The sequence below is a fragment of the Aedes albopictus genome, chromosome 3 (assembly GCF_035046485.1).
Source record: "Aedes albopictus strain Foshan chromosome 3, AalbF5, whole genome shotgun sequence".
NCBI classification, from domain to species: Eukaryota; Metazoa; Arthropoda; class Insecta; order Diptera; family Culicidae; genus Aedes; species Aedes albopictus.
The window spans coordinates 259,346,360-259,366,997 of NC_085138.1; the positions used below are offsets into that span (position 1 = coordinate 259,346,360).

At 37.9% G+C, this 20,638-nt stretch overlaps 2 protein-coding genes across 5 annotated transcripts in view; both read left to right on the forward strand.

Annotated features, from left to right (window-relative positions):
* The window catches only part of LOC109424482 (FGFR1 oncogene partner 2 homolog), a 434,776-nt gene that overhangs the window by 80,378 nt on the left and 333,760 nt on the right, over window positions 1-20,638 (forward strand). The window lies entirely within an intron of this gene.
* The window catches only part of LOC109424486 (calcium-transporting ATPase type 2C member 1), a 248,513-nt gene that overhangs the window by 9,226 nt on the left and 218,649 nt on the right, over window positions 1-20,638 (forward strand). The window contains exon 1 of one of the 4 annotated variants that reach the window (XM_062860432.1): window positions 1,831-4,831. The exons of the other annotated variants lie outside the window; for them this stretch is intronic. Within the exon in view, the coding sequence (XP_062716416.1) occupies window positions 4,808-4,831 (24 nt within the window). The 5' untranslated portion in view covers window positions 1,831-4,807. Of the gene's footprint in view, window positions 1-1,830; window positions 4,832-20,638 lie in introns of those variants that run through there. 4 annotated transcript variants of the gene reach the window in all.

Genomic DNA, 20,638 nt, shown 5'->3' on the forward strand with positions numbered 1-20,638 from the left:
GGGGAAAATGGGTGAAATCACAGTGATTTTTCAATTGCTTGTTTTCTGGAGATGAACCAGCCTCGGGCTGAAAATCTCCCTAATAAAGCTAATAATAATAATAATTGCTTGTTTTCCATGACAAAAACGCTGCTTTCAATGCTTTTTAAGTCCATGTTATCAGGTTATATTACGAAAAGCTGTTTAACATCTTTTCCGGAACAATATTTGCCTGAAAAGTACGTCGTTTTAATGAATTTTGAAATGGTTCAAATTAAGATTACAATTTGACTAGTTCAAAGTTTGATTTCTTACCCTATTACCGTTCTCATCTTAAAATTTGGTCGGCGCAACTTCCAGCGACACTGCCGTAAGTTTATATTATTTTTTTCTAGAAAATTTGGTAACTTTGGGTTAAGTTTACATACAATTTTTTTTTGAAAAAGTTTCTTTTAAATCATGTTCAAATTTTCTTTAACTTATTATCTTTTGAATGAAACCTAGGGTTTTGAAATCGGACACAAATTGGCGAAGATATGGGCTTAAAAAAATGACATGTTTTTGAGGGGGTGCCAAACTTTTGATCGGGAGTGTATACAAGTTCAACATAGTCAGTGTCTTTGGCCGTTGTATCAAATGTTCATTTATCGAAAAGTCAATTTGAAATGTCCCAGAATCATGCCATTCATGATCATGTGTATATACTACCCACTAAGCCGAAGAATCATGGCGTCTACAAAAGCTAAACAAAGCGATATTTTCATTCCATGATTGCTGATGCTTTAACCCTTTGAAGCCGGAATTTTACCAAGCGTTATTATGGAACTTTTTCTAGGTTTATCTGTTGTGTTGATGCTCAATAGCATTAAAAGGGTAGAGTATCATGCGGAATATTTTTTTCTGGATATCCTAGATTATCCAAACTGTTCTTCAGTTTAGATACTAAAGTCTACGGGTGTAACGGTAACTTCTTTCATTATACAAAGCTACGATTTGTAATCTATCACGTCCAGAAAGTTTTCTGCAAATTCAGTAGACTATCGGATCTGTTGGGATATCCTAGGACATCCAAACCGTTCTTGAGATTACACTCTTAAGTCTACAGGTGTAACGGTGCTTCCTTCATTATATAAAGCTACGATTTGTAATTTATCATGTCCAATAAATCTTTTGAACGTTCAATGGACATCATAAGATCAGCCGGGGCCATCCAAACTATTATGATGTTTGATATCTAGCATCTACAGCAATTGGAGTTTTGTTTTGGCTATACAGAATTATGTTGCATAATCTATTATACCTACTGGAGCTCACAGAATACAACCAGAGACTAAGACATAGCTAAATTATTAGAAAAATATTGTGCAACATTACTATATGAAACGAAATTGCCTCATGTCACAGTGGTTGTTTTTATCAACTAAGCTTCATAACAGTAAGGAAGCCCATAATATCACAAAAATATATGACAATGCTTAATGTTCCTCCAACTACTTTGGTAAGTACAGTGGATTATGTAACACTACTAAACGTAGTGACAAAAGCTATTAACGTTGAACCATTCGTCATTGAAATCATCGTCATCATTGAAGATTTGAAAGCAGTTTTTTCGTTCATGTCAATCATTTTTGCAACGAAAATGGATTCACTGTGTTCCACATGAGGAATAGAATACAGTGAATACATTTTCGTGGTCGTTGTTTTGATTCACAGTAAAAAAACCGCTTTTCTATTTCCGCAAAATTGATGACGGATGCTTGAGCCTTAACACAAGTGTAGATCTGAAGCTATGGTCTCCAGAGTAGACTTTGTTGACCTGGAATATCTCAAAACTATTTGAAATGATTTATGATATGCCAGGGCGATTACAAATTACAGTTTAAAGTTTATTGTGAGAATAACTACTGTTATTATCAAGACATGAACTTCAGGATAGTTTGGACGGCTCCCAATGTCCCAAAGGTTCATAATAATATATAGTAGACTTTAGATTGGTCCAGTCACCGCGATTGATTATGAAACGTTACTCAGTATGACATATATAGTTGATGTTACGAGTGTAGACCTGAAGTTCTGAACTCCAAGATAGTTTGGCTGACCTGGAACATTCCCATAGCGTCTCTAAATGACATTTAAGATTTCAAGAGCTTCACAGATCTCAGCAGATTATGCTATGCTATTATTTATGGTGAAAACACATAAAGTATTTCTTGTAGATTTGAAGGACTTCATTATAGAACAATTTGGACGAACCTGAATGTCCCAAAGGTTTACAATAAACAAGTAGACTCGAGATTGGTCCAGTAACCACGGATAAATATGCAACGTTACTCAGTATAGCAGATACGGCTGTTGTTACGAATCTAGACCTGAAGTCCTGAACTCCAAGGTAGGTTGGCCGACCTGGAATATCCCTTTAGTGTCTCGAAATGACATTTGAGATTTCAAGAGCTTCGTGAATCCCAGCAGATTATGCAATACTATTACTTATGGCAAAAACACATAAAGTTATTCTTGTTGATTTGAAGGACTTCATTATAGAACAGTTTGGACAATCCTGAATGTCTCTAAGGTTTGTAATAAGCTAGCAGACCTCAGATAACTCCAGTAACTGCGGTTGATTATGCAAAGTTACTCAGTATAACAGATATGGCTCTTGTTACGAGTGTAGATCTGAAGTTCTGAACTCCAAGGTAGTTTGGCTGACCTGGAATATCCCTATAGTGTCTATAGGGATGTCAAGAGCTTCACGGTTCCAAGTAGGGTATGCAATGCCATTATTTGTTGCGAAAATACATAATATTATTGTAGATTTGAAGGACTTCACTATAGGACAGTTTGGAATACCTCGAACATCCCAGAATATAAAACAACTTTTGATATTCTTGGCAAAGGTTAAATGAATACATATAAAAGTAATCCACATCCAAGTTCAGCTTTTAGATCAACTGGTATGTCAATTATTTCGTTTCTCCAAATTTTATGGTGTTCAGGATGTTCTAGGTTGTCAATGAAACCCCAAATAGAAATATGTCCATTTTTCGCTGATAGAGGGCTCTTGCAGCAACTTTACCGAAGACAGTATTCTGTTTCATCGAATGGGTGAATTTATACAGCCTTTTCTATGTTGGGGTCATATATGACCCCTCCGGCTCCAAAGGTTTAAAGTGATAAAATTGAAACGCAATGCTACAGTTGTTTGTCGCATAGCTTTTCCGATCTCCAGTTATGCGTGTTTGTTTGAGTTTTTGATGTACGTTAAGATAGGCAGAACGAGGGGACTATGCCATCGAAGCATCCCGATACCCTATCCATCGTATTCCGAGTAGGTGAAAAAATCTGATGAATAGCATATTTAGTTATTATTAATTGAATTACTGAAGAGCAAAAACTGATATTGGTTTGATTAATATAAGAGAATCAGAAATAATAGCAAAATCTAATATGGTGAACTACTCAATAATAGCTCGTTGACATATTACAAGATCAAAACAATAGCAGACAAGATTTGTAATTTTTCCAAGAAAAAAAATTAAAAAAATGTCAGCATCCTGCATCGAACCTACGACCTTAAGATTCACATGCGGCGATGCTTAGCACTCAATTGTGGCTCTCTGTTGTGAATAATATGGGAATGTGAATAATATGCGGTTCTTCGTTTCCACAGCTCAGAAAGGGGCACATGGCATTTCACTAACATTGAGCCATCTCTATGGGTGTATGTGTTTCATTTCGTGCAGAAGAACTTAACTTGTTCTTATTTTGAAATTTTCAGATATTTCAACAAGAACAAAAACTGCTATCATATCACTTTGAGCTATTCGTGCGATGTTCATTAGATTTTTGAATAACACATCAAAATCACATCGAGCTATGACAGCAAAAAATGTTCGATTTCAGATATGATTTAGATATTCTCGTCTACCCGGGATAAAAAAAAACAAAATTTAAAACCTTGATTTTTAGAAGAACAACAACTTCATTGAATGATATATATTTTTTATTGTTTTCATTAACTTTTACTTAATCTGAATTGTTTATTGTTTCCCACTATTCATCGTAAATTCGCATGAGTAATCCTCCTTTCTGGTTTGGCATTATATTGACACGGTTCTCACTCTCTGGTGCTGGATAGATAGCACACCGACACATTTCACACGATCCAACATATCCAGCCAGGTCACCATATCCACTTTCTCCCTATCCTCTCCGCGTGTTCCAACACCAGCACAAACACACTCTCAAAATTTGTCGACTCGCTCGTCCGTCGTTATCATGGTGGGTTCTAGAGCGCATCCCCAACATAGCTGGTTGGTTTGGTTGTTAGGTCTTCACTGGTAATCTCCGAAACCGAGAGGACATTCGTATCGCTGCGGTCGTCGTGCGCGTATCTCTCTGTTCCTCCCTCACTTCGGCGGCCAAAAACTGAACGGAAGCAGTTTTCACAACATACAGTCCCAGTGGGTGGGAAGGACACCTTCCCAGCACCCACCCACCGCCCATCGTCGCCCAGTTAGGGCAGAAGTAGCAAGCAGCAGTGTTTTTTGTTTGCTCGCGTTTTAGCTTTCTCCTCGACGTCGTGTCCTGTGTGCATTTTTAGTTATGGGAGTGAAGTTAAACTTTCTAGAATTGTGCTTGGGGAAAAAAGCAACATTCTCTCATTAAAAGTTAATTTCTGGTGGTTCAACGAACGAACGAACAAAACGGCAAACTTTGCTGTTGTGCGGTGTTTTTCAGCAACGGAAGCAGCAATCGGAAGATTTTCCTCTGTTCAAAGGATCTAACAGCAGAAGCACGGGAAGGAAGAATTGATTCGGCGGATGTCAGAATGAGTGACAAAACTGTAGAAAAAGTAAATATGCATACTTGTTTCTGTTTTGGGTTTATGTTATTTGTTCGCACCGATTAGAGTTCCATTTTACGTATATCTCCGAGCATCGATTGTCACGAATTTCATCGGCGGTAGGAGGAAAAACCTTGAGTGTGAATTGCATTATCGATCCCACACAAATAGTGTTCGTGCGGGGTATTTTTCTCTGCGGGAGGAGAAAATATAATAATTAAGGTCATGTGTTGCAATTCGTTGAAAGCTGGAGCCAACTGCCAGCAAGAAGAGAACAACCTGTAGTGACTATGCGAAAAACTAAATTAGTGCACAGTGGGAGAAAACTGCATCTTTCAGAAGCCGCTGATTTGTAAAAATATCACAAAAAACCGTATGATGTTGTATCGTTTTCGTACCCTTAAGTATGCTCTATTTTCTTTCATTTTATCTTTTTTATATAATATACATTCAAATAAATAAATAAACAGATGTGCATTGAATATTGATCTGTTTTTGGTGAAACATCAAGAAATCCCATTGCAATTTTGCATACAAACTGCCGGTACTGGGATCAAACCCATGACCATCCACTTATGAAGTGAACGTGTAGCCACTACGCCACGGGCCCCGGTATAAGCTACACTCCTGGACATCCTGGATTTGCTCACTTGCAAAAAGAGGCAACTTCTCCAAATCGAGCGCATTTGATTACGAATTTTAAAGATTGGTGCTCTTGAAAACGTGAGTAGGGGTCCAGGTCGACCATTGTGGCAGCCATATTTGTATTCTCTGATGTTTCTCCTTAAGCAAAACTTACACAATATTTCTAACTATTTATGAACTAAGATGCGTTGGTTAGGGGCAAGTAGTCGATGAAGGTTTGTGTTCAATAGTGACCCTTTGTTCATTTAAACGTTTATTAAGTTTGTTTGACATATTATTTTTTAATGAGGTTTAGGTTTTCGAAATCGGACGCAACTTGACGGAGATGTGAGCTTAAGGTTTATTTTTACTCGCATTTTCTCGAGCATAATTCTGAAAATCCGGCATACGCATCGGGCTGAAAGTACAACCAGTGATCACTGGGAGTAAGCATGCTACCCAGATTTGTGCTCCATATGATTCAAGACTACGGCTCTGCTATGGTTCTCTTCCGTGTGAGCCTTTACTTTTGAGTGATCATTATAATATTTTGAGAAAAGATAAAGAGGTTTAGTGCTTTTTTAAGATTTAGTTTTTGAAATGCCAAAATCGCTTTCCTTCTTTCAAAATTTTAAGTTAAAATAAATAATAATGATAATAATAAAAGTGACTGTCTTTGTACTCTATTATCTTCTTTTTCTTTCTTCTTTGTGGCTCGACGTTCCAACTAGAACATGGCCTGCATCTCTTCAACTTAATGTTCTTTGAGCACTTCCACAGTTATTAATTGAAGGCCTGCTATTGCATGCATTTGTATATTGTGAGGCAAGTTGTACGCTATCAATCGTGTCTTTAAAAATACAATCTTTTTGAGGGGTGACCTCAAGTTTTTGGTCAGGAGTGTGTTACATGTTTGATTTTTGTGTTACATGTCCCATTTTAACTTGTTAATATTGTCCTTAGTTATAATCACATTTGTAGTGTTCTGGCGTAATGGGAGCATCATGAGATAGTATCAGTCTCATTTTGATGGCCTACATTTAGATCATTTCGAGCAAAAAGCAAAAATCAAATAAAAGTAATGTTCTCTAACAGGGACATCAAAATATAAACGTCTTGTATTAAAACTCGAATCAGGGTGCCCCTTAGGATTAAAAATTCGTAGACCAAACTCAAGCTATGAAAGCAACTAACGCTGCGAACCAAAAGGCAGCCAGCCAGATGAAATACGATAACAGTATTGACTGATGGACCAACAACAATTAAGAAACCTCGCCTCATCCTGTCATCGGAAATTATTATCCACTAGGGACTAGGGTAACAGGGCAATATCTATGTTTTATGTTGTGTTTGTCCAAATGTTATGTCCTAATTCATTACGCATTTGTAATGTTCCACTATAATGTGTTATATTTTAATACGCATTTGTAGTGCTTCATTATTTTTTTCGTAATAATATATTTTTATGTCCCTGTTAGGGAACGTTACCCTTATTTGATTTTTGATTTTTGCTCAAAATGACTCAATATCAGACTGATACGATCTCATGATGCTCCATTACGCCAGAACACTACAAATGTGAATTTAACTTGGGACAATATCAACAAGTTAAATAGGACATGTAACACAAAAATAAAACATGCAACAAGTGTGGAAGAATTATTATAGTATAGGGCACTGCATTGTTTTGATTCTGAATGGAAATTTGACGTTTCTTGGTCTTGTTGGGTATAAAATTTCTGTAAGATTGTTTCAGGAATTTATTCCGAGATTCATTCTAAAAATTCTGTCAGGGATTCCTTCCAGGAGTTGTATGCGAGACTCCCCCCGGAGTTTTGGGATTTCTTCAAGAATTCTTTATGAGACCCTTCCAGGAATCCTACAAGAACTTCTATCAGTATTCCTTTAAAAACTTCTTTGGGATTTTTCGTGGGGCTCCGGGATTCTTTCAGGAACTAATTCTGGGATTGTTTCAAGAATTCTTCTGGGATACTAACGGTAATTTCACCGGAAATTTCTTTTGGGATTCCTCCAGGAACTACTACCAGCATTCTTTCGGGAGCTCCTTCCGGGATTCCTCTGGGTTTTTTTTCTGGGCTTCTGTTAGGAATTGCTTCTGGAATTTTTGCAGCGACTCCTTTGTGGATTTATTCGCGAATTTATTCCGGGAATCCTTTTGGAACTCTCTTGGAACTCATTCCGGGAAGTTCTTGTAGAATTCGTTCAGAAACTGCCTCCAGGATATCTTCAGGAGCTCTTTCCAGGATTCATCTAGAAACTCTTCTGATTTCCTCCAAGAGTTACGTTAGGAATTCCTGCAGATCTTTCTGGTGTTCCTCTGGAAGTTCATTCTAGAATTCTTTCAGATGTTTCTAATGGAAATCCTTCAGGATGAATCCTGTAAGGAGTTCCTGAGATGAAATCTGATAGGAATCTCTAAAAACACTTCTGGAAGGACCTCAGAGGGAACCAGAGATGAAAAATGATGAAGATTGCAGCTGAGCAGACACAAACCAAAACAAACATACTCGTGAACAACAGGGGCCCGAGAATACTCGCACTTCTTTATTCGTGAGTAAACGAAGCTGGCAAGCACTCGCATGTGATTCGCAAAGCTTCGTGAGTTTTTTTGCATTTTGACAAAAAACGCATTTTAACGACTGGCAGTGCTGCTTTTTAGGAACAATGAAGCATAAAGCATTAGTTTATGTTGGATAATCACTGGATTTGCTATTATAACCACAATAAAATGCACTTCCCGCACCTTCACTAGTTCTTCTCGAATAAAAAAACTCATGAGTGTTTCTGTTTTTGTTTAGCTTCTTACTCACGAAGCAGGCGGGTGCGAATAAACTCACACACTATTTACTCTCGGAATCGTGAGTAAGCCTTGTGTCGGCTTTACACTCGCGAATTGCTTCATGATGAGAGTAATTCCATCACTGGAGGGAACTTCAGAAGAAATCCCAAAAAAAATCTCAGAAAATAGCTCCCTGAAGAATCACAGAAGGAAATCCTAGAGAGATCCTAAAGAACCACGGAGAAACTACGGAAAGGAAAAATCTCAGGGATGATTATGATTGCTGGGGTAATCGTGGAATCCTAGAAAGATCTCTAAATTTATTTCTAGAGAAAATTTCGGAAGGCATTTTCAAAAAAAAAAATCCAGGATCTCCTGAACTAATTTCAGAAGGTATTCCTCAAGTAAACCAGGAAAGAATCTATGGAAGATCCCGTTAGAACTTCCTAGTGGAATCCTGGTAAGAGCTCTTGAATGAATCCCAGAAGGAACCTGTTTCGGAATCTCAGAAAAAAGTCCTGGAAGAACCCCAGTGGGAACTTCCGAAGCAATCCTAAATTAACTACCGGAAGAATTTCATCAAGAATCCCTCAAAAACTACTGTAGACTTCCTAGAACAATTTTGTAGAGAAACCGTGGAAGATTCCTGGCATTCCTATGGAATCCCAGAAGGACCGCATGAGCCGTCATTAAGTCATAAATCAACATACCAGCTTCCCACGCTCGCGAACTCCATATTTTGAAATAAATCAAACTACCCTGTAACTACCGATGACGCCCACGCGTCTGTGGCATGGACGTCCGCACGCCCTAGGCCAGCTCACCTCTTTCGATCTCAGGGCCGACAATTCACACTAGAGAATACTCACTCACCTTTAGACCACTCGGACAACTCAAATCTGTTGCACCTTAAACCGCCACCTTTAGTGCATTCAAAAAGAACTACGCGACACAAGCAAAATTGAATTCTAATGACCTAATATTTTATTGAAAACTCTAATTTTGGTGACCTAGCTTTTATTTCCCCTTAAAAAAACTCAACTCACGGTTCTCAACGATTCTCGGTGATTCGCAGGGCTGGTCTCGGGTACCACGTGTCCCGTGGATGAGTCACGTGACCGGGCGGTTGCTCGGTAAGCCGGGGGAGGTGAGAATCCGATGACTTAGCTTGAGGGTGGCGGGAATAACTTGGCACAGTACTCAGGAGCGCTTGAGTTGGCCGTATTTCGACGGACGGCCGATGGACTACCTGGGAATTCCCAGTGCCGATAGTTTGGAGATTTCCTATCACTAGCACTCTTCAACTCGTGTCGTTTCGGTCCTTAGACCTTCAATGCTACTCACTAGACGGTTGGAACTTCGTGAACAACGATATTCAGTTGAGAGTTGAACTCTTTGGCGATTAGCGAACTGGTAATGTAGCGTTACACTAACTTTACACTTCGAGCAGGTCAAACCTGAATATAACTTTGAAAAATAGCACTCTGTACACTTTGAAATATTTCCCTGGATTAAGAGACCTCATGGTGGGTGTAGAGGGTTTTTATCACCTTTGGGTAGATTTCCCTTCTATCGGATGATGCATAGGTTCCACGCACACAATATTTCCCAATAAGAATCGTATTCCTCACACATTGCTGGCTTCGAACAGTTGAGTGCTGGTCTTGGTTACAAGATGAAGATAGCCGAGTATGCGAGTCGAGCTAACGCTACCTATCTTCGAATGCCCTATCTGATTTTTTTCATTTTATTTCCATGTGCAATAGGGTTCTAAAATATGCATTTTTAATCGATATTATTTTAACAATTCAAAATGTCCTTTTGCATGAAATTTACATTTACTAACATTGGTGTTATGATCATAAGGCAAAGTACACCAAAGGGCAGATTTTATGGTGGAAACTTCTTCGAAGGTTACAACCCATGGCTGGCAATTTTAACCTTCCTTTTGCATCACGTTGGCAGCAGCTCGCTGATGTAGTTTACGGTTTGGGTCAAAAATGACCCTGATGCCAAAGGAGGGTTAACAAGAAAAGTCGCAATTTCGGTACCCTGTTTATTTTAAAGCAGTTCATACAAAAATGCATGAAATTGCCAAACAATTTACTAATTTTCATTCATCTGAAGAAATATATTATAAATGTGTCTTGGTTTTGGACCACATTAATATTTGACATGCTAGAAATTTGAATTCGTCGGGTGTCATTTTTCAAAATGTGCGGCGTCGAATGTATGTTATTTCCAGGGGGATGACGAAGGGCCAGAATCATCTACCCAGCATTCAATTCAACATGACGTCCAATATTTTTGTTTTGATTGCTTAATTCATGGAAAAAATGCGCTGGAAACATCGACACTGCTTCGCTGCTACATATAATATCGTGCAAAGTGATAAGGAAAGAGAAACTATCATCAAAAACAACGATTTCGTTTGAAATGTGTAATTTCTGAAATAAGCACTAGCAACACACGAGCCACACACCCGAAAATCAGGAGCAAGTTATGGTAAACCGACCAGAAAGTGGGTACCAAAACGCGCCGTACCAAAAATGATGTTGGGTGGAGCGGTGATGTACCGAGTTTGACAGCCGTGTCACCCCACTGGTTATTTCTGCCAGAATTAGTTTAGAAGAAGAAGTCTAGAGGAATACTACAGTCTAGAACAGCTATTAGAAGACGTGATAGTTGTAAACGCGTTGATTCAAGCAAGTGAAACCGTCATATTTCATTAAAACAATACTTAAATACGTGGTTTTTTGATGGTTTGTGGCATTTTTTCTGATAAAAACTTTGTTTTCCTTAAATTTTCAACCTGCACTCGTTATGATACTTTTATTAGAATCTTTTGAAATTCTTCAGATGCAAATAGCTACAGAAAATCTAAATTTAGCAACACTTTTAATACTAAGACATATTTTTATAAAATGCAGGTTAAACTATTATGGTAACATTTCCGAAAACGAAAAAAAATTGATTAACGAGTCGATAAGTAATACACCATACAAAATGATTGTGTTGGATATGTTTTGAAATTTGATAGTTTTTATTATTTTATTTCTAACAATGATAAAAAAAGAGTTAGACTCAAAGAAAAAAATCAATTAGTATCATAGAAATAAACAGTGACAAAAAAACTGCCCACTCCGTTTTGGCTCCCAGAAAAATAAATTTAAGTAAAAGAAAAGCGTTTTAATAGTTTATGTGTTCTCCTTTGGCATTCAGGCCGCAGGCGCTTTGGCATGCTCTCCACCAGGTTCCTTAGGTGTTGTGGATCAAGCTCTTCCCAGGCGTGCTTGAGGGCTGCAAAATAGTTGGACTTGTTGGTAACGCCAGTTTTGTCAGTTCGCCAGGCATCTCGAATCGTTCACAAATTCTTGATGGGGTTGAGATCTGGGCTTTGTGAAGGCCATTCCAGCGGTTTGATCCGGGAAGACCGGAAGAAAGACTTGGTCTTCTTGGCAGTATGCTTTGGGCCGTTGTCCTCATGAAATACAAACTTCTCTGGAAATTCTGGAATTCTGGCCCGTCTGGATCAGCGAAACCTTCAGATTTTCTCGCAGGATGTCGATGTAGGAATCTGCAATCATTATTCCATCGATTTTCACAAGACTACACACTCCACTTCAAGAAAAACACCCCCAGACCATTACATTTCCTCCCGAACTGCACCACATACAAACCCGCCGCTTTCGATTGAAAAGCTCGAATTACGATTCGTCCGTCCAGAGAACTGTTTTCCAGAACTTAACGGGCTTATCAGCATGCTCAATAGCAAATTTGAGCCATTTGACTTTGTTTGCATTGCTATTAAATGGGCGCTTCCGGGCAACCTTGTTAATGAGCCCCTGTGCTACAAGACGGCGACAAACAGTTTGACCAGAAACTGATAGCTGAAGGGTTTCCTGGATCTCACGGACAGTTACTTTCGGGTTTTTCTTCACTTCGCCAGGGTGTCTACTACCTGGAAAAACCTGGAAAACCTGGAATTATCAGGGATTTTCATTTACCCTGGAAAAAACCTGGAATTATCAGGGAATTCCGGAGTCAATCTGGGATTTTTTGGGAGAAAGGAATTTTTATTAGTTTGAATAGACCTATATAAATTTTATTAAGAAATTCTGGTGAAATATGTAGAACTATTGCTTGCAGTTATTGAATAAGATTCTTCATAACTCATGGAGTTTATTTTGATAGATCTTCGAAGGAAGTTGGCGACCGAAACTAAGAAGAAATTTCTTACAGTTCCTTAGTGCCTTTATTTTTAAATAAAGCTGAAATGCTTCGAGTTTTTTTTTATTATTGGTAGATTTAATAAAATTTCTAGAAGGAAGTTCCAGATTCTTAAAAAAACTCGCAGAATTTTCTAAAGCATTAGGAAATCCTTCAGGGAATATCTGACTTTTTTCTAACGGAAATCATGAGTACCTAAGTGCATTAGGACGTTCCCTGAAGTAGCTAGAAACATTTTCCGTATACTTAATAATCGAAATCAAAAGATTTCCAAAAAAAATCTGCCAAAAAATATAGTCAGTACTCTAACATTTCCAACATGAGGAGCTTCGCAAAATGTTGTATCTTCTAAAAGTAGTTTTAAATAATAGTTTAGATGTTTCTTTTTAATATTAAAAAAATATGGAATTTAGAACACTAAGGGAATTCTTGTAAGACTTTTCTGTATAAACTTTTCGAATATGTTTTGGAATAAGATTTGCTAAGGATTTTTTTTTTCAATAATGTCGACAGTAAAAATTCCCATGCAGTTTCTTATAAAATATTGCACAAAGTTCATTGTTTCATTTTGAAATTTTCTGTGAGATTTCCTGGGAAGAATTGATTGCATAATATGTTTCTACAACAGATTATCGTCTTATACCATCTTAAATTTATGCAAAATATTTGTCGAAACTTCTTGAAGACTCTCACCAACATCTTAATGAACTAAAATAAATCTCAGCAATTTCCTATTTATTGACAAATCATTTCAATAGACTTTTGCATTGAATTTCATTCAGAATCCTAATAACATATTTCGGAAATCTGCCGAAAATTGTTGGAGTTGCTCCACTTATGTCAGAAGTTTAACCAAAAATAAATCTACTAGTGTCGCCACAAGTTTCTTCTAGCAAATTCTTTTCTGTCGTATATGGCAAATTTGGTGGTTCGTTCAATTTACTTCTATTAGTTAATATTTCTGAACCTGGAATTTTTTTTCTCAGACCTGGAAAAAAACCTGGAAAGAACAGGGAATTTTAATTTCGTAAACGGGTAGACGCCCTGTTCGCGCATGATCTTGGTGTCCGTTCTTGTATCCGTTTTGCGTTTCCTGCCTCTACCTGGACAATCCACCACTAATCCGAATGTTTTTTGTTTCAGAAGAATTTTTCCAACCGCTGCCTTGCTAATGCTGTAATTCCTAGCGACAGCCTGGTGAAATTCATCGTTTTGCACGTCACGAACCATCAATTTTCGGATACACAAGGGAATTGCTTTCGAAACCACTACGTTCTGTCAAAATCTGAAAATATAAACAATCGAGGGGTCTTTCGATGGAAGCTTATCGAAAACATATTTATTTTCGAAGTAAGCACTTTTTTGTCACTGTTTTTTCTTTTATACCAATTACTTTTTTTTTCTTTGAGTCGAACTTTTTTTATCATTGCTCTGTAAGTAAAACTTTTAAAGAATTTTAAAAAGAAGTTCTTACTTTAATTTCAACCAAAAAAATGAGAGAAGTTCAAAAAAAGATGGGGTGGGCACTTTATTTTGCCTATCAGTGTATTTCGAGAAATATCTTTTAATATTCTGCCATATTCCTCAGTTATTAATTGAAGGGCTTTCTTTGTCTGCCTTTGCATTCGTATATTTTGAGGCAAGCACAATGATACACTATGCCCAGGGAGTCTAGAAAATTTTCCCGACCGGAACGGGAATCGAACCCGCCGTCTTCGGATTGGCGATCCATAGCCTTTTAACTACTAGGCTAACTGGAGACCCACCCTGCAGGACTGTAACTCCGCTATATATCGTTTTTCGGGTGTAGAAGGAATTTGTAAAGCTAACTGTTACGCAGCTTGTTATTTCCGAACTTTTTCTATTTATAATATCAAATAAACTATCATAGTTTCTCCAATTTCGTTAGGTCAAATTTGATATCGAAATAGAATTAAAAGGGAAATTCAAAACAGAGCATTTTCTATTAGGGCGCAAAACTAACATCATACGGTATTTTTTCTTTAATTTGTTTGTATACATGACATCAGCGGTTTCTGAACGAAGCAACAAAGTCCGAAAGCTCCATTGGCGAGTAGTGCTCTCTTCGGCTGAAATGTGCGAGATAGTCATTAGAATTCATTGCCCCGAGTAGGTAGAGGGTTCCAAGCACCTGGAAATGGTTACGGTGTCACTCAACACGCTGCCCTTAGGACCCACACCACAGCACAAGGTAAGGTTATTCCATAAGCTACTCCAACGCAACATAGTACTCCTTAAAATGCTCAACTCGTACTTCACACAACAGTGTGCGGTAATATTTTTTTTCTTCTGTGAAACGAATGCGAAAGGATCGACCGCCTCCCAGGTCAGGACGACGACGTCTATGGGAACCAGAACAAGTGTGATGTGAAAACATGCTGGATGAACATTTGGTACAGGTGCATGTCACGGTTGGTTTCTTCGGGTTGCAATAAAAGTTGCGATTGTAGGTGCAACAAACTGTATTCGTTCGCTTATGATGGCCAAATGGCGGAGAAATGGGAAGCAAAAATGTAGCAATGAAGCTTTTATTGGTCCGTTAATCATTCTCAATCTTTTTGTGTCAGGGCCACTTAAATTCTGCACGATTAAATGGGACTCAATATTGCTTTTAGCGTCCTGTGTGGGCCAGACCTTCTCTATATGGAATTTTCAGTAGTTTCGTTCTCTTCGTCATGCGATAACCTAGGCCTGAGAGATTGTAGGGGTTTCTAATCCTTTATAAGGTGCCCAACTAAGTTATCTTTAAGTTCCTATTGCTCAGCAGTCCTAAGGACGTGGCCATTAGAGGATAGCGTCAATCTTAGCTTAGCTTAGACTGGCCGATACATGTCAATGATGATTGCTTCTCCGAGAAAGAACCGGGACTCGAACCACGTCACACCCAGTATGGTCTTGCAGAACAGCCATATTATTCAGTATCGGTATCTTTTGAGCTAAACATTTTGAACGGTGTTTCAACATTTCATAATGAGCACGAAGAAATTGGACGTCGGTAGTGTAAAACCGCCCTTCAATATCCAGTAAACTGTGATTGCTTGAATTATCTCTCAATGACTATCGATCACCACATGCGTTATCAACTGTCTGTCTGATTGTTATTAGGTGGTAATGGTGGCAGTGTTTCGAACGACGTTATCAATTAAAAAAAGAACAGTGTTATCAGTTCCAGTATCGATATCTTTTCATCCTTTTTTACAATATTTTGATCCAACTTCGTTTTCACGAGTGCATTTTATTATACTCCTGATTGATTTACGATGGTCCAAGTCTTTCTTTTAAAGTAGTACGTTAGTTTTAATAGTTCCTCGAAGAAAGATATCTCAAAAAATGGATGAAGTTGGTATATGGTATCTCAACAGTATGTAAGTTTTTTAAAAATATTTTTTTTACTACAAAACATTCCAGAACTTCCTCATCCGAAGAAGTGAAGTCGTCATTTGGGAAACGAAGTTCGTTCTCTCGAAAATCCTTAGAATTTGCTTGAATGGAAACATTTGTACATTTTTTCAGTTGTTCTGAAAGCCGAAGAGCTTTCTTGTAGGTCTTGCAAGCCACCCTGCAGACCTCCGATCCAATCAAACGACGTTTGAAATTTTATGAAATGAAAAATATTTTACGTCACCTCACAAATGGGAGAACTTGTGAACCAATATGCATTGCTATTTGCCATGAAATCGATATATTGAAACAAAACTTTGTGCCGACACTAACAGTGACGAACCACACCAACTTACGAAAATTACTGACTCATAATTACGAATCAAATCAGTGTGGCCAGTATCGTAAGGTGGCGGACTGTACAAAAATACAGGAAAATTTAATTAAAATGTAACAAAATAAATGAAAAATTGGGCTGAAACTTGCAGTTCTTGTTGAGTAAATATATGATGGATGATTTTAAACTATTAGATACATATACCGTCAAGGTATATGTATCACCGTGGTTCACCGTGGATCTAATAAGGGCTGTCATTTGACACCAGTCTTATAAACATTGTTGGTGCCGCTTTTAATTGCCTTCATTATAGGTTAAAATTAAAGCAATATTCACAGAAGTAGAAAATTTTTCACAAAATTTGGTGATATAGTACAATTAGTAGAGGGTAGTAGGTAAGGTCGCCTGATTCCGTGGTAGGTCACCATTCACCGTGGTAGTAGGGACCCATTCACCGTGTATGAGAAATTTTATTCTATTTTGTTTGAAAATGATCAAAACAACCCAGCCAAGGGAATTTTCTTCGTTTAATTTAATTTCAAGTAATAACTTGCAAGATTTTATTAGAAAAACGAATGTTCAAATTTTCATTTTTTTTTCTAGATATATGAGGCACGGTGAATGGAGACCATTGATTTTTAGGCTACCCATTTACCGTGCCTTTTTGTTTCAATTAGAAAGTACGAGTGATCGTACTTTCTTGTTAAATTTACTTCGGTAATGCAAAATACATACCTGATATGTGAATTTAATTGCTTCTTGGTGGAATAAAAACGTTACTACATTTAGTTTATCGCTTACCCCTTATGTGGCCGGCAGGGTACCCGGCTACTCAGCACCCATTTATTTAAAATACACGGTGTAGAAAAAAGCAAAAAGTTTGCCGGCCACATAACGGTTAAGTCACCTTAGCGCAGTTTTCGTTTTTTCACTTTAAATGCAGTGAACGAGCAGAAACCCGCTTCATGTAAACACACTTTAGTGTCAAAATGATACTTTTAAATGTTTCTAATGAGCTTTTTGGCATGGTAACAATACATTAGTTTTGTATTGGTGAAATTGAAGGGAAATTGTCATATCATTCAATCGTAATATGGAAATAATGAAAAAATATTCGAAGGCACACGGTGAATGGAGCCCCCATGGTGAATGGCGCCTTGACGGTACTGCATTTTTCAAAGAAAAACAAGGAACAAGCTCACCTATTATCAATCATTCACTCGAGCCCCCGGCGACCTATTGCTAAAAACGATACGATCGTGCTACACTATTTTCCGACACTCGCAGGTACAGCAAGGAGCAGCACAATACTGAACACTAAACACCCGCGCATCTACCCACTGTTTTGATTTTCGTGCGAGACAATAGCGAACGTGATCGATTATGCTGCGATACTCACCCCTTACAGGATCGATGCATGCACAGCAAATAACAACACAATACTCTGTGAACCTTCACAGAGATCTGAGTAAAGAGTATTTATTCAGCTTTATTCATATGGCCTAATAGCAACCCAAGCAACACACATGTCATATTAGAGTTACCACAGCGCATGTTTTAGTTGTATAGAAGTTAATTAGACGGTATTCTAACATTGTGTTGAAATAACGTCAGTTTAACTTCTATATAACCAAAACTTGCGCTGTGGTAACCCTTATATGACATCGTGTTGCTTGGGAAGTAATTGTTCCCATTTACCCAGGAGAGACTTCTGAAATAATTGCCGGAGAATCCATGTAGAGATGAATGTCGGAACCCTTGAATCTCTGCAGAAATTTCCAAAGGAATACCTGAAGAAATGTATGAAGGAATCCATGGAGAATTTTGGGTTTGAACCCCTGACGAAATATCTGGGGGAACTCCTGGAGATACGTATAGCGGAGTTCTAAAAGATTTTGTTGGGAAATTTTGAAGGAATTCGGTAGGGATTCCGCTGGACTCCTGGAGGAATGTTTTAAAGCATCTTTGCTGGAACCAGACTTCTTTGATAAATTTTTGAATGAAAAACTGGAGGAATTCATAGAAGTGAGGGATGACGATGATGATGAGGAAAAGTTTCTGAAGGGATTCCTGGTCGAAGATCGCTGAGGCAATTTCCTGAATTCCTGGAAGCATGTCATCAGGGATTTCTAGAAGAATTTAAAAAAAATGTGAAAGAATCTTTGGGAGAATTCCTACAGGCGTGCAAGAGGAATTCCTGAACGAATCCCTGTGGACAACCTTCTAAAACTGTCAATTTATTTCGGAATTCCGATCTAAATTTCAGGAATAATCCCTCGAGGAATCCCTGAAAAAAATTCTGAAGGAATCCCTGATAAGGGAACCTTGAACCTGAAGTTATATTTGGAGAATTTTTTAAGGGATTTCTAAATAAATCCCTGAGCATTTCACAGCAGTCTTTTTTTGATGAACGTCTGAAGAAAACTTTGAAACTCTGAAGGAATCCCTGGAGAATTTTGTGGAGGAACTTCTGACGGAATACCTGAAGAAACTCCTGGAGATAGTTTTGGAGGAATTTATTGCTACTTTTTTGGAGAAATTCAGGAGGTAACACATGGACAAATCCTTGGGGTTTTTTTTTAGAGATATTCCTGAAGGAATTTTTAAAGCAAGAATCCCTGATGGAATTTCGAACAGACTTCTTTGGTGATTTTTTTTAAAGAAATCATGGAGGAATTCGTAGAAGAGTTTCTTGAGAAATGTATGGAGGAATTCCTGGTCAAAGATCGCCGAAGCAATTTCTGAAGAAAACCCTGAAGAAAGTCCTTATGAAAACCTTGAAAGAATTTCAGAAAACACTCATTTAAGAAATTCTTAAGATATCGCTGAACATTTCTTTTAAGAAATCCTTGGAAAATCCATGTAGAGATGTTTGCTGGAGTCCTTGCAAAAATTGCAGTAACAATATTTAGAGAAATCCTTTTGAAAGGAATCCTTTAAAAAATCCTGTAGCGCTTCCAGGGGAATTTTTTAAACGAGTCTTTGAAAGAATACCTTAAGGAAGTCCTAATTATATCTGGACACGAATAAAACAAGATTAAAAAAAAACTGGATTGACCCCTGGAAAAATTCTTACAAAAAATAGCGAGAAAACTCTGGAGGAATTTTTCGAGGAATTCATGGAGAGAACCCTGGATCGGAAGTAACATTTGATATAATTTACAATGGGATTTCTGAAAGAATCCCTGAAGGACTTTACAACAGTCTTCCTACAAGAACTTCTGAAGAAAATCCTGCAGGAATTTCTGAAGGAATTCCTCTATTCCTGATGGTATAGAAATTCTGTAAAAAATCTTGAAAATTCGTGAACCAATCCCTAAAGGAATAGTTTGAAGCACTCCTGGAGATATCTCTTGAGAAACCCATAGAAGGGTTCTAAGATGCAATTTCTAAGCGAAAGCCTGTAGAAATTTCTGAAACAATTCTAGGAGGAGTTCTTGATGGTATCTCTGCAAATAATTTTAAAGAAATCCTTTAAAGAGTTGTTGTAAGAAACTCTGGAGAAGACCACAAAGAACTCCTGGAAAAGCCTCGCAGTAGGAATTTCTGTAGAACTCCTAAGAGGAATTCCTGAAGGAATATATGAAGGAACAGAAGAAACCCGTAAAGGAGTCTCTAGAAAAAATATTTGAGAAATTTCTAGAAAAATTTCTAGAATCGCTGGATGAATTTCTGATAGAAATCCTGGAAGTATTCCTGAGAGATTATTAAGGAGGGCCTCAGCATCAACCCATCAAAAGTCGTAATTGTCCCTTTCACTAGGAGGAGGAAGATCAACCTAATAGCTTTCCGGCTTGGAGGGATACAAATTCATCCTAGTGATCGAGTCAAATACTAAGGTTTGATACTGGATGCTAAACTGAACTGGAGGAATGCTCAAATTGAGTCAGTGATCAGTAAGGCAACAAGTGCATTTTGGTTATGTTCCAAAACTATTGGCAGAAAGTAGGGCTTGAAACCAAAAATGATAATGTGGATTTATACTGCCATAATCCGCCCAATAGTGACGTATGCTTCGTTTGTCTGGTGGCCAAAAACAAAAGAGGCTCTATATACATACACTGGCCTAGTAACTGAACACTGCCCGAGCAGGTATCACTTGAAACATATTGACCATATTCAGAGTGATATCTGTCGTTTCTGTAATACGGAACGTAAAACCTTGGAACATCTGCTTTGCAGTTGTGGTGCTTTATACACGCGCAGGCAAAGATTTCTAAATAGTGGTTGCTTGCAACCCAGTGAGATCTGGTCTGCAGAACCTGTGAAGGTCTTGGAGTTTATTAATTCCATTGCACCTGACTGGGAGACGACGCGTCATGGCAGAAGCTGATTACTTGACACATGGTAATTAGCTGGCTAGATGCGAATATCAAATGGGACATGGCACAAAAGTACAGCTTATTGGACACAGTGGCTTAAT